Source organism: Populus nigra, chromosome 1 (genome assembly GCF_951802175.1).
Source record: "Populus nigra chromosome 1, ddPopNigr1.1, whole genome shotgun sequence".
Classification (NCBI taxonomy): domain Eukaryota; kingdom Viridiplantae; phylum Streptophyta; class Magnoliopsida; order Malpighiales; family Salicaceae; genus Populus; species Populus nigra.
Genome location: NC_084852.1, coordinates 17,050,290 through 17,064,293, shown reverse-complemented (window position 1 = coordinate 17,064,293; position 14,004 = coordinate 17,050,290). Strand labels below are relative to the sequence as shown.

General features: G+C 32.0%; 2 protein-coding genes across 2 annotated transcripts; one reads left to right on the top strand and one right to left on the bottom strand.

Moving 5' to 3' along the window:
• Nucleotides 1–6,353: 6,353 nt before the first annotated feature.
• On the top strand, nucleotides 6,354–8,198 carry LOC133699145 (uncharacterized). The gene is made up of 2 exons (XM_062122301.1): nucleotides 6,354–6,585; nucleotides 7,878–8,198. Exons 1-2 carry the CDS (start codon nucleotides 6,442–6,444, stop codon nucleotides 7,980–7,982), a joined length of 249 nt encoding a protein of 82 aa, XP_061978285.1. The 5' UTR covers nucleotides 6,354–6,441; the 3' UTR covers nucleotides 7,983–8,198.
• Nucleotides 8,199–12,301: 4,103 nt separating this feature from the next.
• Nucleotides 12,302–13,784, bottom strand: LOC133692181 (NAC domain-containing protein 83-like). The gene is made up of 3 exons (XM_062112930.1): nucleotides 13,381–13,784; nucleotides 12,861–13,132; nucleotides 12,302–12,750 (listed from the first exon to the last, which is right to left on the bottom strand). Exons 1-3 carry the CDS (start codon nucleotides 13,559–13,561, stop codon nucleotides 12,463–12,465), a joined length of 741 nt encoding a protein of 246 aa, XP_061968914.1. The 5' UTR covers nucleotides 13,562–13,784; the 3' UTR covers nucleotides 12,302–12,462.
• Nucleotides 13,785–14,004: the final 220 nt, after the last annotated feature.

Here is a 14,004-nt window from a genome sequence, read left to right as displayed (position 1 = left end):
GGCAACAAAACAAAGGCCACTTGAACAACATTAGGAAGTTAAGGAATTACCAATGGTCTCCTTCGCTAAGCTAGAGGCTCCATTAAGATAATGTTCTTAGTTTCTTCTTCTTCTTTCCCCTGACGGTTCCAAAAGTAATGTGGATATATAACTCTAGAAAAACGAGAGATTAATAGAGAATTCAACAAGGGTTACGGGGGGGAAAGAGTGTAATGAACTCGTTTTTTAGTTAAAAAGATCTCTCTAAATAAAGGGTTATTCTTTACCAACAAAAAGATTAATAATCCTATCATTTGAGGAAGTGTGACTTCCAAAATCTGGTAATAATGTGTGCCCTGTAAGCAATGAGTTTCAGTTTTACATCGTAATCGCATATGAAGTTGTTGGTTGAAGCTGTTATGGAATTCTCTGTTTTGTCGGTGTTCCTTGCTGTGATGTTGCCCGTTTCGCAATCCTCCATGTCGGGATCTTGTTTGAATAGATTAGGTCATGTTAACTGAATCTTGTTATTGACAAGATGTAATGATCGGTGATTAAGGAGATATGTTCTTTTCTTTTAACTTTATGAAATCAAATTTTAGAATCAAGATCTTGTATGATGTTTCCCCGTTATTTCTTTAGACTTGGATAAAATTAATGTGCCATGTCTCATGTATGTGATAAGCTTATATCTGTACACATATACAATATTGTTATTAACCCTAACATAAGGCATAATTAAATATTAGAGGTAAATTGAATGAATATAAAATAACAATATTTCAAGATTTAAAAAAAATTAAAATAACACTGTTTTATATAATTTATTTTTTTAAAAAAATCATATTAAATTTTAATCAAGTCACGGCTTGATTTATTGGTTTGTTGGACAATTAAATCAACTCCAATTTAATTTTTAAAACAATTAACTTACATAAAAAAACAAGTCAATAAAATATAAAGCACATGGCTTCACCAACTAAATCATAATTTCACAAGCTAATTATGTACTAAGAATTCTCCTAATAAAAGAAGTGTAATTTGAGAAGCAAATAAGAGAAGAAGTAGAGATAATTGCAGTCTAATGCAAAAACTGGATTTTTTTTTATATATATAATTGCTCTACTTATACAATCCATTCTCCTCTTTCCCACTCACAAGTAACTAAGCATTAACTAACTTCTAATTGTATTCTAACTGCTAACTAACTCCTTTCCACGTTTGATTCCCTTCTAACTGCTAAGTGCTGCTTAAATCCTGTTACTGGTGTTGCTGATTGTTGCCTTCTCTTGTTTGTAAACAAGGTTGCGAACTTCTTTCAATCTTTGCTCCACACAATTAATCGAAGTCTCATGAATCTAGGCAAAGATCACGAAATTGATTAATGTGCTCTTCCATACTTGTAACCTTACCTTCTTCAGCTGTAATTTTATCATGTGCAAACTCCTTCCCACGTCTAAAACATTGTTCCAATCTTCTTTTTGCTCGTGTAAATTTTCAAGGGTTTGCCTTGAACTACGAAGCATTTTCATTTTAGAATGGCTAGTAGTCTTTGAAGGAGGTTCACCTGGTTGTTAATCTATGAAAGAACAGTTCTTGGATTGAATATGTTTTCTTTATTGCCATGACGTTATTGAATTTCTCTTACCATTTAGTTTGATCAAAAGTTTTTATAAAAAATACTTTAAAAAATAATCACTATCTTACTTTTAAATATCCCTTATTGAATTCTCTCCGTGAAAAGTTGGCAACTTCACCTTAGGCAATGCTACATTGTACCGTACTCTTGCTATTTCTTGATTTCCCATGCCTTCACCTGGTTGATTCATCCTATTGTTGGAGATTAACCTCCTGGGAACTGTGTTAGTCCTTCCTTCTCTATCAACTTGTTGGCCTCCTATGATTGCCTAAGAGTAACCATTATAGTCTCCAGAATTGACTTGATCCAACTTCTTATTATGATCCTCTGTCATTTCTTGAAGTTTCTCAGGTTGCATTTGTTCATCAACCTTCCTTCCATGTTCTAAAGCTTTAATTCGATTATTCTTCACCATTGTTAATTGTTTAATAGTATCAGCTTTCTTTTGGCCAGAAAAAGTTGACTCTGGTATCAATTGTTAAGAATTCTCTTAACAAAAGAAGTGTAATTTGAGAAGAAAGCAAGAAAAGAGGATAGGAGAAGAAGCAGAGAGAATTGCAGTGTAATGCAAAAACTGGGTTTTCTTATTGCTTGACTATCACCTTTATTTTCAATTGCTATATTTATACAATCTATTTCTAACTGCCTTTTTTTTCTTCCTGTTTTTACATGTTTTTTTTTTAACTTTATCTTGGATAAAATTTTTTAAAAATAGAAATTTAATCTTTCTAAAACATAATTTTTGAAAATATTAATTATTAAAACCAATTTAAAAATATTAAGCGAAGTCAATTTCTTGACTTTTCAAAACTGACGAAGGCCAATAAAACTGGAACGAAAGGAGTAACAAAATTATTTTACCAATATGTTAGTCATCTATTTTTTTCCATTTGCTGAAAAAATATGTTCACTTTTACAAACCAAATTATTTTTATTATATATATATATATGTGTGTGTGTGTGTGTGTGTAACATTACTCAAGCCAATATTAAAAAAAAAATAGGATAATTTATTTTTTTTACCTTCCAACCAAAAAATTAGCTTACTCTTGGGGTAATTTAGTAGTGTTTCTTAAGGATTCATTAGTTATTATTCAATTTTTTTTTTGGATAATTTAATCTTTTAACCTTTTATTAAGAAAATATACATCGTTCTTGGAAGTAAAATTTATTTAAAGGTTTCACAAGGTTAATTTGTTCTTTTTATATTTTCTTTGGAATGGTGTAAAGACTTTCATATACTTCAAATCAAAAATAAATGAATAAACTAACAGGCAAGGGTATTCACATATTTTCATGTTATTTTTTTTTTATAATTAATAGGTTCTTCGAGATCCATATCCATACGATCTTTTAACAAATTTATAAACGATATAAATATAAATACATTTATACCCTTTAAATTAAAAAATTTAAACCTTGTAACCAAGGGTATTGACATCTTTTCATGTTGTTTTTTTTGTAATTAACATATTGAGTCGGGGTGATTTGGTTTTTTTAATAATTTAAATATTAATTAAAAAAATTATTGGCACGTATGTGGATGATGCCCATACCCTTTGAGCGACGCACGCGACATCATTTATTGTCCACACAACATCTTCCTGGGCAAAGTTAGAAGCTTCTCGTTATGGTTTTTCTAATAGTGTTGTGCCTGTGGTGGTTGGACCAATGGTTGGGTCCTGGTTGACTTTTTTCTTCTTTTACCTCTCTTCTCTCTTTTTTTCTTGCCAAAGAATACAAGTGTACTTTTATTTTTTTTATGCAATTTAATTCTTATATTTGTTTTATTATTTCGATTGTTTTTATTCTAAAATGATTAACTTTTCCTTTCTATTTCATTCCTTATCATTTGGTTTGATTTTATTTAAATTTAAAATTTAATCCCTATTCTTTTTTTATTTTTATCACTTTCATGATTGAATTTTGTTTTTAATTCCACCCATCAATATTTTTATATCATATTATTTTTGTATTAAATTTAGTTTACATTATTTTAATTGTCATTTCTTTTGTTCTTGACGGTTTTTTTATTACATTATTTTTTTTTAATTTCATATACTAGAATTTCATGCTCATAACTAGTGTCACGTGTTTTTAAGCTAACATAAGTTGATTTTGGTATTTTTTTTGGAGGTTTTATTTTTAATTAGATTTTTTAAAATTTCATCATTGAATATTTAACTCATTAGGAATTGATTTTTATGTTTTTTTTTCTTGCTTTCCTTTCTATGTGGTTGTATTTTTTTTATGCAATTTAATTCTTATATTTTTTTTATTATTTGGATTGTTTTTATTCTAAAATGATTAACTTTTCCTTTCTATTTCATTCCTTATCATTTGGTTTGATTTTATTTAAATTTAAAATTTAATCCCTATTCTTTTTTTTATTTTTATCACTTTCATGATTGAATTTTGTTTTTAATTCCAACCATCAATATTTTTATATCATATTATTTTTGTATTAAATTTAGTTTACATTATTTTAATTGTCATTTCTTTTGTTCTTGATGGTTTTTTTATTACATTATTTTTTTTAATTTCATATACTAGAATTTCAGGCTCATAACTAGTGTCACAGGTTTTTAAGCTAACATAAGTTGATTTTGGTATTTTTTTTGGAGGTTTTATTTTTAATTAGATTTTTTAAAATTTCATCATTGAATATTTAATTCATTAGGAATTGATTTTTATGTTTTTTTTTCTTGCTTTCCTTCCTATCTGGTTGTATTTTTTTTATGCAATTTAATTCTTATATTTGTTTTATTATTTTGATTGTTTTTATTCTAAAATGATTAACTTTTCCTTTCTATTTCATTCCTTATCATTTGGTTTGATTTTATTTAAATTTAAAATTTAATCCCTATTCTTTTTTTATTTTTATCACTTTCATGATTGAATTTTGTTTTTAATTCCACCCATCAATATTTTTATATCATATTATTTTTGTATTAAATTTAGTTTACATTATTTTAATTGTCATTTCTTTTGTTCTTGACGGTTTTTTTATTACATTATTTTTTTTTAATTTCATATACTAGAATTTCATGCTCATAACTAGTGTCACATGTTTTTAAGCTAACATAAGTTGATTTTGGTATTTTTTTTGGAGGTTTTATTTTTAATTAGATTTTTTAAAATTTCATCATTGAATATTTAACTCATTAGGAATTGATTTTTATGTTTTTTTTTCCTGCTTTCCTTTCTATGTGGTTGTATTTTTTTTATGCAATTTAATTCTTATAATTTTTTTTATTATTTGGATTGTTTTTATTCTAAAATGATTAACTTTTCCTTTCTATTTCATTCCTTATCACTTGGTTTGATTTTATTTAAATTTAAAATTTAATCCCTATTCTTTTTTTATTTTTATCACTTTCATGATTGAATTTTGTTTTTAATTCCACCCATCAATATTTTTATATCATATTATTTTTGTATTAAATTTAGTTTACATTATTTTAATTGTCATTTCTTTTGTTCTTGACGGTTTTTTTATTACATTATTTTTTTAAATTTCATATACTAGAATTTCAGGCTCATAACTAGTGTCACAGGTTTTTAAGTTAACATAAGTTGATTTTGGTATTTTTTTTGGAGGTTTTATTTTTAATTAGATTTTTTAAAATTTCATCATTGAATATTTAACTCATTAGGAATTGATTTTTATGTTTTTTTTTCCTGCTTTCCTTTCTATGTGGTTGTATTTTTTTTTATGCAATTTAATTCTTACATTTTTTTATTATTTCGATTGTTTTTATTCTAAAATGATTAACTTTTCCTTTCTATTTCATTCCTTATCATTTGGTTTGATTTTATTTAAATTTAAAATTTAATCCCTATTCTTTTTTTATTTTTATCACTTTCATGATTGAATTTTGTTTTTAATTCCACCCATCAATATTTTTATATCATATTATTTTTGTATTAAATTTAGTTTACATTATTTTAATTGTCATTTCTTTTGTTCTTGACGGTTTTTTTATTACATTTTTTTTTTAATTTCATATACTAGAATTTTAAGCTCATAACTAGTGTCACAGGTTTTTAAGCTAACATAAGTTGATTTTGGTATTTTTTTTTGGAGGTTTTATTTTTAATTAGATTTTTTAAAATTTCATCATTGAATATTTAATTCATTAGGAATTGATTTTTATGTTTTTTTTTCTTGCTTTCCTTTCTATGTGGTTGGCGGGTTAACTTAGGTTGACATAATTTTATTTTTTTCATTGCTTTTTTATTTTAATTTTTTCCGATTTCACCTTTGAATATTAAATTATTTTATAATTTATATTCATGATTTTATTTAATTTGTTTTCAATTAGATTACCCTGAAATCATGATCAGGTCATGAATTCGACATGTTAATTTGGATGAGCTTGATTTTTTTAATCTATTTTTTTGTTGTGAAATTTTTTATTAGTTTTTCATTTATTGTCGTTATATTTTTTATTCATGTTATTTAAATTAATAGAATAAATCCTATGAAGTTAATAACCCCAGTCTAAATTTTTTTTAGCTTTTTTATAACACTTGCATTGCTTTGATTTTTTTTTTATTAAAAAAAAAAATTAAATCGACCCCAGCATAGCATGGGCTATATATATAATTTACAAACAAAATACAAAGAAAAGAAAAGACAGTAGTAAAAAAGAAAACCTGTTAAAAATATAAAATTAGCCACATTTAACTGAAACGACGGCGTTTCCATCTCGCCTCCTCTAGGTGTAGCGCAGCAGGGCGGACGAGCACACAAAGCAAGCAGAGAAAGAAACTGCGTAGCTTAGCAAAACGAGAAAGAGGAAGCAGAGAGAGAGAGAGGAATGGTAGGGGCGGGGGCATTTTGGGGGACAAGAGTGATGGAGATAGTGAAGAAGCATGACTCTGGTGGTCTCGTTTGGAAACGAATTAAACTCACCACCACTCGTAAGGCCAACGCCAAGAAACGCCTCCTTAGGGTTTGGCAGGTCTTTCTTTTTCTCTCTCTAAGAAAAATCAAATCGCATGTTCACTCCTAGGGTTTTAATATGTTCTTAGAGTTTTCAATTTTTGCTTCAGTTTCCTAATTTTTATTTGTCATAAAACTCTCATTAACATATATTATTTCACTGAATTTTAACCGAACCCAGGTAGGTAGGTACTTAAAGTGACAAGTCTTGATTAATTGAATCCATTCACACTTAATACTCTTATTCATAGCTTCAGTAGAGTTAAAAATGCGTAAAAACCGCGACTCGCTTGATGTTGTTGTTGTCGTCGTCGTCGTCGATCCCCAAATCTAACTTTTGGTTTTCCCCATTTCTGGTTAATGTTTTTTCTATATTTAATGGACATCGGCGCGGAGAATGATTGCAAGGAATACCGTTTTGTGGTCCTTTTACTTGATTTATAGGATAGGATAGTTTTCCTTCATGTTTTTGGTTTAATGTGGCTAGTGCTTTTAGAGGCATTTCTAATATTCAGAGGGATTTTGCGTGTTCTTTTATTTATTTTTATTCGGGATATTGTCATTATTTTTATTTTTTTCATTTGAAGGATGACTTGTTCTCCACTTTAGCTTTGTGTGTTTGTTTCTTTCTATCCACAAATTCTTGTTTTGTCAAATAAAAGTATTCAGTTATAAATTTTATGTATTGTATGGAGACTGTTTCTTCTCCATGATTTACTGTAAAGTTCTTCCGAGTACTTTATTACATGCCTTTTCTATCTACAAAGACCATGTTGAGCTTTCTTCTCTCCTTTATACATTTTCCTATCAATTCTCTGCCAGAGCCTCGTGATGTAACTCATGAATTTAGTTTCTTCAGCCATGTCACTTAAATCAATAAAACAAATATATATATATATACATATATATATATATATGTATACATATATATATGGCTTCTGTATTCTTAAAACTAGGCCGTGTTCATACAGATACTTGTTTTCTATTTTTACACAATTACACATCATTTCATCTGTGTTATTCTTACTTGAAGTTTGTCTTTCAAATTCAACATGCTGGTGCATTTATTTTGTTTGAGATGCTTTTGGATTAGTTTAGAGCTTAACATTAGCGCTTGCTTCCACAAATGACAGAGACATATTTTTATAAGCACAAACTTGCTACTGCTATGCTCTTTCAAACTCAAATCTGAAGCATCGCATGCTTTTGTACTATTTCTTTGTTGTTTAATTTTTAATGAATTCCATTGAATCCTTTAAATCCTTTTGTTAAATATTCATATCTTATCTCTTGAATCATGCTTTTACACAGAATGAAGCTGTCCTGAAGGCATGTTCTCAATCGCAACCTTCCAAAATGTCTGCAGCTGGTGCTTCTGGAGTTGACAAAAAAGAGGGCCTCAACACTGCAAGCTGACTTTGAAATGAGTGAGATAGAACATAAGATACTCTCAAGGCTGCTTGTGATTGCAAGTTTTTTTAAGCGTTTTTTGGTCTGTGCTGTCTTGCTAGGTCTATTTATGCTTAGGTAATATTTTGAGCTCGTCCAATCACTTCCATGTAACAACTGAAATGGTTTGTTCACCTTGTAAAGATTTTCAACATAAAATGTGATTGCATCATTTACTATTGACTCTTTTTGTATTTTCTATGCATGCTGATGGCATGTTTGATCCAGTGCATGCTATTAATTACACGTGGCTCCTTTGCTTTTAGATCACGTGGCTCCTTTGCTTTTAGATCGCTCCTCAATATTGTTTGCCTTTTTAGCAAGAAGGTTGCTCAGGAGACCATGTAACTGTGTGAGTTTATAACGACTTAAATGAGCATGTCTTTTATGTTCCTTGTTTAGGTGTTGATTTAGTGATGCAATATAGCACTGTGAATGTGAAAGGAGATTATTTTCAAGGATTTGTCAGGAGATTTGTGTTGGAAAACCAGAGTCTGTTATCTGCCAATGGTGGACCATTTTATCATAGGAAACAGGAACTGGAGTTATCCACCTATAAAAGAATCTGGGAACTGCTTTAGCCTTTAGAGGAGATCTAATTGCAGTTCCTGATCCCTTCTTTTGGCATCATATTTGCTTTCCATACTGTACTTTCAGTGTGGTTGGTCCACGATCATTCAGTTTTCCTATGATATGGTTCAAGTTCCTTATCTGCTAGTCATTATGTGTTATAGAACCCTATTGTATACTTCTAAGAATTTTGTGATGGCTTAACTCTAGGCATTTCCTGAGAGAGATAAGGGACGTACGGTGCTGCACTAGCCAGGTACGATGCCCTGCACTTTCTTTCAGGTGATTCTTTTAACACCGTTCTTAGTTTGCTCTAGTTTTAACGAAGTTGTGAAAGCTGAAAACTACTGGGTGGCTATTGCTGTTGGTTATCTCTTAGGACTCTTCTTTGCCTGGTAAAAATATGTGCCATCTCTACCCTCCCAGCCAATTTCGTGAATAATAGAGATCCAAAAACTGAGGACTATTATATCGTGAATCCCGTGTCTTTTGTACCACTGTCTGAATGTGGAAGGATATTATTTTCAAGGCTTGGCATTGCAAATGTAGTAGTAAAACCAGATTGTCAAGATGAAATTAAAAAGGATACGAGGTGATCCTTGTATGTCTAGGAAATGGAAACTTCAATTACCAGTTACCACTTATCCTGGAACGCTAAGGCTGCTTTAGAGAGGGTGACCTCATTTCCTTTCTCAGATCCCTCGTAGTATCACGTACTTCCAGTATGGTTTCAGTGTTCTAGCAATACACCATGAATTACACCATGAATTAAGTACTGCTGGCCAGCTGGGTATGAAGCGTAGTCATAGGCCTGACATGTTGAGCAAGGTTTTTACTTTGAACTAGGTTGTATTTATTTATCAAAATGATTTTGTTTCAATTTTTTTAAAATCATAGTTTATGATGACTTGTTGATTCATAGATTAACCCACGACACAGCCTTGGGCCGAGGTGACCTTTGAGTGACGTCTTATAACTAGGATATGAAGTGCACCAAGTTCTTTCATGTTATCTTTTCAAAGACCTTTTCTTTTAGTTTGCTCTAGGGTTAATGAGATGGTGAAAATTGCTGGGTTGGTATTTCGTTTTAGGCCCGACAAGCAATCGTCCTCTCTTCTCTTCCAGTTTTGTTTAGGTTCGATCAGGATTGGGATCCAAAAACTGCAAGCCAAAAATCTCTTCAATCGTTTTTATTCCTTTGTCCGCTTTTAACCATAAAGGCCCCAGAGCAGGCTGCGTGGGCTCTCATATTATTACTTCTGGAATAAGGTATTGATATTATCATCAACAAACGCACGTACTTTGTCTTCATAGAAACCTACTATCATCCTGAAACTTACATTAAGATTTCTTTCTTTCTTTCTTTGAAAAAACAAATACTAGGATCTCTTGGTATGATTGACTTCCACGGGAAAAAAAGGTACAAATGATTAGTGTTACGAATTGGTTGTAGCCTACCTACACGACCAGGCCTACTTTATTGACAAAACATAGAGACATCAAAGTCAGCAATGTACATCTGCAAACCATTTTCACTTGCTCAACCTCTGTTTCTTAGTAGGTGACGTGCAGAATGTTCATTGCTTTGATGAATGAATGATTCTTAAACCTCTTCTACAAGCAACCTTGGTCGGTCGGCAATTTTCTTCCTCCGCCAACTCCCTCCACCACACGCACACACAAAAAAACAAGCACCTCCTTTCCTTTTCCCCTTGCGGGCAAATTTAATTTTGGTTACAAGGATGGATATTCTTTGACAAATGCAGGACATTTTGTTGTTGTTGTTTTCAAATGAGATCTACTTTATCAAACTTTGTAGCATAACATCGCACACTTTTCAGCTGAACCCATAATGATGTGATGAGGCCATACTATTTAGTCTAAATGTAGGTAGTCGACATCTAAGGTGAAAATTACATGACTGGACAAGGAAAGATATTTGTCTCAATCAGTTCATCAATACAAAAATGTAAGACTTGAACCCAAAATCTATTCGCTTGAATTCCCCTTGAGAAGAAAAGCTCTAAATTTGAAGAACTAATTGCCCAGTGATTGAGGCAAGGAGATATAGCGGGGTGTATTTTGCTGACTCTTTGGTTTTGGGAAAGAATTGGGTAGATAAGTGTGATGCTGATGTCCTACATCCATAGGTTGTAGATCCTTTCCAACATTAATCTCTTACTTGATACTACAATTTATGACAATGATATGATATTTACTTGTGCATCACTTCAATGAAGCTTCATGCATCACCGAAACAGTTGTCTTTAAGATAGTCAATCCTCCATCAATACAGCATAAGATTAACAATTTCGGTTAATCTCATACCTCAGTAATATGCAAGGTTTGATGCAAACTTTGCTTTGATAACCAGAGCTAAAGAGTTAATGTCTCGATGATAAGTGGTTAAGATTTAACACGTGTTTTACGAAGGTAACACGGCTACAAATTGATTAGCAAATTTTGAATTATCCAAAAATTTTACGGCTAGAGATGAATGGATTGTCACTAAACCTCAGTAAGATTATATTTGATCTTGTATTATGACTTAACTGAGTCCCACTGTTTCATGTGTAATTAATTTAAGTTTTTAAACGATTAGTCTTAATTTCAATTAAAAAATAAAACAATTTGGGCTACCCCAATAATTAATAAAACTATTATAATTGATCACAAAAATATTGTTCAAAATATTTTATTGCATTCCTGTGAATACACATTACATGTGGTGACATGTGAAGTGTCTTTGACCCAACTTAGAGGGAGTCCCTACTCCCTACACTCCTACAAACATAGTGATCCCTCTTTAAAGATCACACGCCTGTTATAATCTAATCAAAGTTGTGGCATCATATCTAACCAGTTGATCCATAATCTCTACCCTCTAGTGATCACTTTATTTTTCCCTCATACCATAAAGTGGGAGAAATGTATATTTTATATGTGCATCACCTAATGTGGAGAGGTATTGTATTCTAGAATATGGAATTGGAAATGGTAAAATAATCACAATTGTCTCTCTTCTTTTGGTTTTCACTGGGTGACACAAGGAATCTTGTTCACATCACCCCATGAGAGGTTGCGTCGTCCAAGGCTGGAAGCATTTATAAAAGAAAATTTGTTCCTTGTGCCTTGTTCCCTTTCCCAACACAACAAACAACACTCTTGACGAGAGGGAGAACAACATATTGATTTGAATGTAGTTACTATTCAAAAGCATGAAATAATGAGAGAATCTCTTCGTTAATTTAAATCTTCGGCCTGGTAATTCAAAACATTGTAAGTGAACACAAAAGTCTTGAGAACACCATTAAGAGAATCATATTTTAGGAGGGAGCTATGTCACTCTCTTATTGCATACGCACGAGAATCCAGCCCCATGTGTAGATATGCCCTTTCTTCACCATAAATCTTTTGGCATCGATGGTTCTATGTGCTTGTCCACAAGGGATCGACTTTTCTAACAGTTATTATTTAGATAGCGTAGAACCTTTCTTTTTACTTTGGATTCCTCTCTTCTATGCCTACTTTGCATCATTCTTCTCAGAAAATGGTTCACCTTTTGATAGTAAATTGCTTAAATTAGACAACCTTTTCAGAGCTTTATTGACAGAAATGATAATGATAAATGGTCCTGCATTGTTACAACTATTCCATCTCAATCATCAATGTGATATTAAATTTCATGTACTGCATGCACAGTTACAGGGAAGAAATAACACCACAAGCAATTTCATGAATTAGATAGACAGGCCTGAATATGTGTAAAGTCCATGGACAAATTGAATGCCTTTTCTTTTCATTTTTAGTCATTCTGATCACTGTTGCACGTACAATATCTGATTCATCTGATACAGAGTTCCCTGCGGAGGAAATTTCAAGTCCTCTTCCTCTTACAAGGATAAGTAAACAGGCTAATGAAGGAACTGATTTCTTCCTGATCAAACTCATTAGAAGATACCTCGGTGATTCCACTTGAACATTGTGAAGGAGCACCAGCTTCATCAGAGCTTTGTTCCATCATAAAATCCATGAAACTAGGACTAATAATCTCGACATTTTGCCTCTTGTTAATGTTTGAAGGGTTGGAAATCATGACCACATGGTTTTTAGGTTTCCTCTTCCTGTGAAATATACTGTTAGCAACCCAATCTCCCACTTTCATCTGCACATGAGAGTATCATAAACAAAATCCATTAATTGCATAGAAAAAAACAATGTTGCGACTGCGTGCCATATGCACGCAGTATCACTGGAACTGCTTCATATTTTTACCTGGGTGGTTTTGGGGTCTGTTGGCAAGCCTACAAGGCAATATTCATGCATCACCCATTGAGTTCTAGTCTTACTAGAATGATTTCTTTCTCTGAAAACCAGCGTTTTCCTTATTCCAACTGCTTGGTTGCTACCAGAAGCTACAATTTGCTTGCCTTTCCCAACGGGTTTCCAGTAACCAGAAGGTATATAACCAGCGGATCTCTTGCATTTTGTTCCAAAGTCATTCAACTTCTTTTGGCTAAAGAAGTACCTCTTTTCCTTCAAATTACCTAGAACCAGAACAAATTATGAGGTTTAAACCATCTCAGGATCTCTCAAACATGGTCAAAACTCAAAGGGCTTTCTTTTATGAGCTTAAATAGAGCATGAATCTAAAGTCTTCAAAAATCTTGAAAGCAGGATATAGTCCAACTTAGTTAAGAAAATCCAGTTCTCTCAAAACAAAACTAATACAAGACTAGTAAGCACTAAATAATACCCCGACTTACAAGTTCAAGAGAATGGGTTTTTGACTAACCTGGCAAGCTCCAAGGATCGGTTTGGAATACATCAAACTCAGGAATGACAGCAGCTGGCAATGGAAGACCAAGGACCTTTCGCTTCAGGTAATGAACAACAAGCTCTTCATCCGTTGGATGAAACCTATATCCAATAGGCAATCTGAGCCCTCCATTCTCAACAAAGTTTGGCCTTTCCATTTCCTATCTCAATCTCTCTCACACGCTCTCCAAATCAAGTTCCCTAACCAAGTTGAGCCAAGACTTGGATGATCATTCACTCAACAAGGTTAAAGCTAACTTGTTGTAATATACTGAATCATGCAAACAAGAGCTGGAGGGGGAGAGAGGGGGGGGGGGGGGAGAGAAAACCAAGATGAAAGAAAGGGCAAAGAAGACTTGTGGTGGCCTTGGTTTGTCTTAGTGGGCTAGGGCAAGGAGAGACAAAGGTCATTTATTTATATAAATGGTTTTACGGAGGTGATAAAGGAAAGAAAATTCCTTAGTTGTTTCCAATTCCCAATCTAACTAGCTAATTACGTTACTGGAACCTCCATCCTTGACTTGAGAAAAACACCCTTGCTTTTTTTTGACGTGTCATCTCTCTCACAACTCACAAACAAGCGTACGTGTACAAGAAAGAG

What these genes read in the sequence shown, in the direction of transcription:
- LOC133699145 (XM_062122301.1), top strand. Translation starts at nt 6,442, where the DNA reads ATGGTAGGGGCGGGGGCATTTTGGGGGACAAGAGTGATGGAGATAGTG. An exon ending in GCCTCCTTAGGGTTTGGCAG is followed by an intron (nt 6,586 to 7,877) that starts GTCTTTCTTTTT and finishes GCTTTTACACAG; the next exon opens with AATGAAGCTGTCCTGAAGGC.
- LOC133692181 (XM_062112930.1), bottom strand. Translation starts at nt 13,561, where the DNA reads ATGGAAAGGCCAAACTTTGTTGAGAATGGAGGGCTCAGATTGCCTATT. An exon ending in CGATCCTTGGAGCTTGCCAG is followed by an intron (nt 13,133 to 13,380) that starts GTTAGTCAAAAA and finishes TTCTGGTTCTAG; the next exon opens with GTAATTTGAAGGAAAAGAGG. An exon ending in CAGACCCCAAAACCACCCAG is followed by an intron (nt 12,751 to 12,860) that starts GTAAAAATATGA and finishes TCTCATGTGCAG; the next exon opens with ATGAAAGTGGGAGATTGGGT.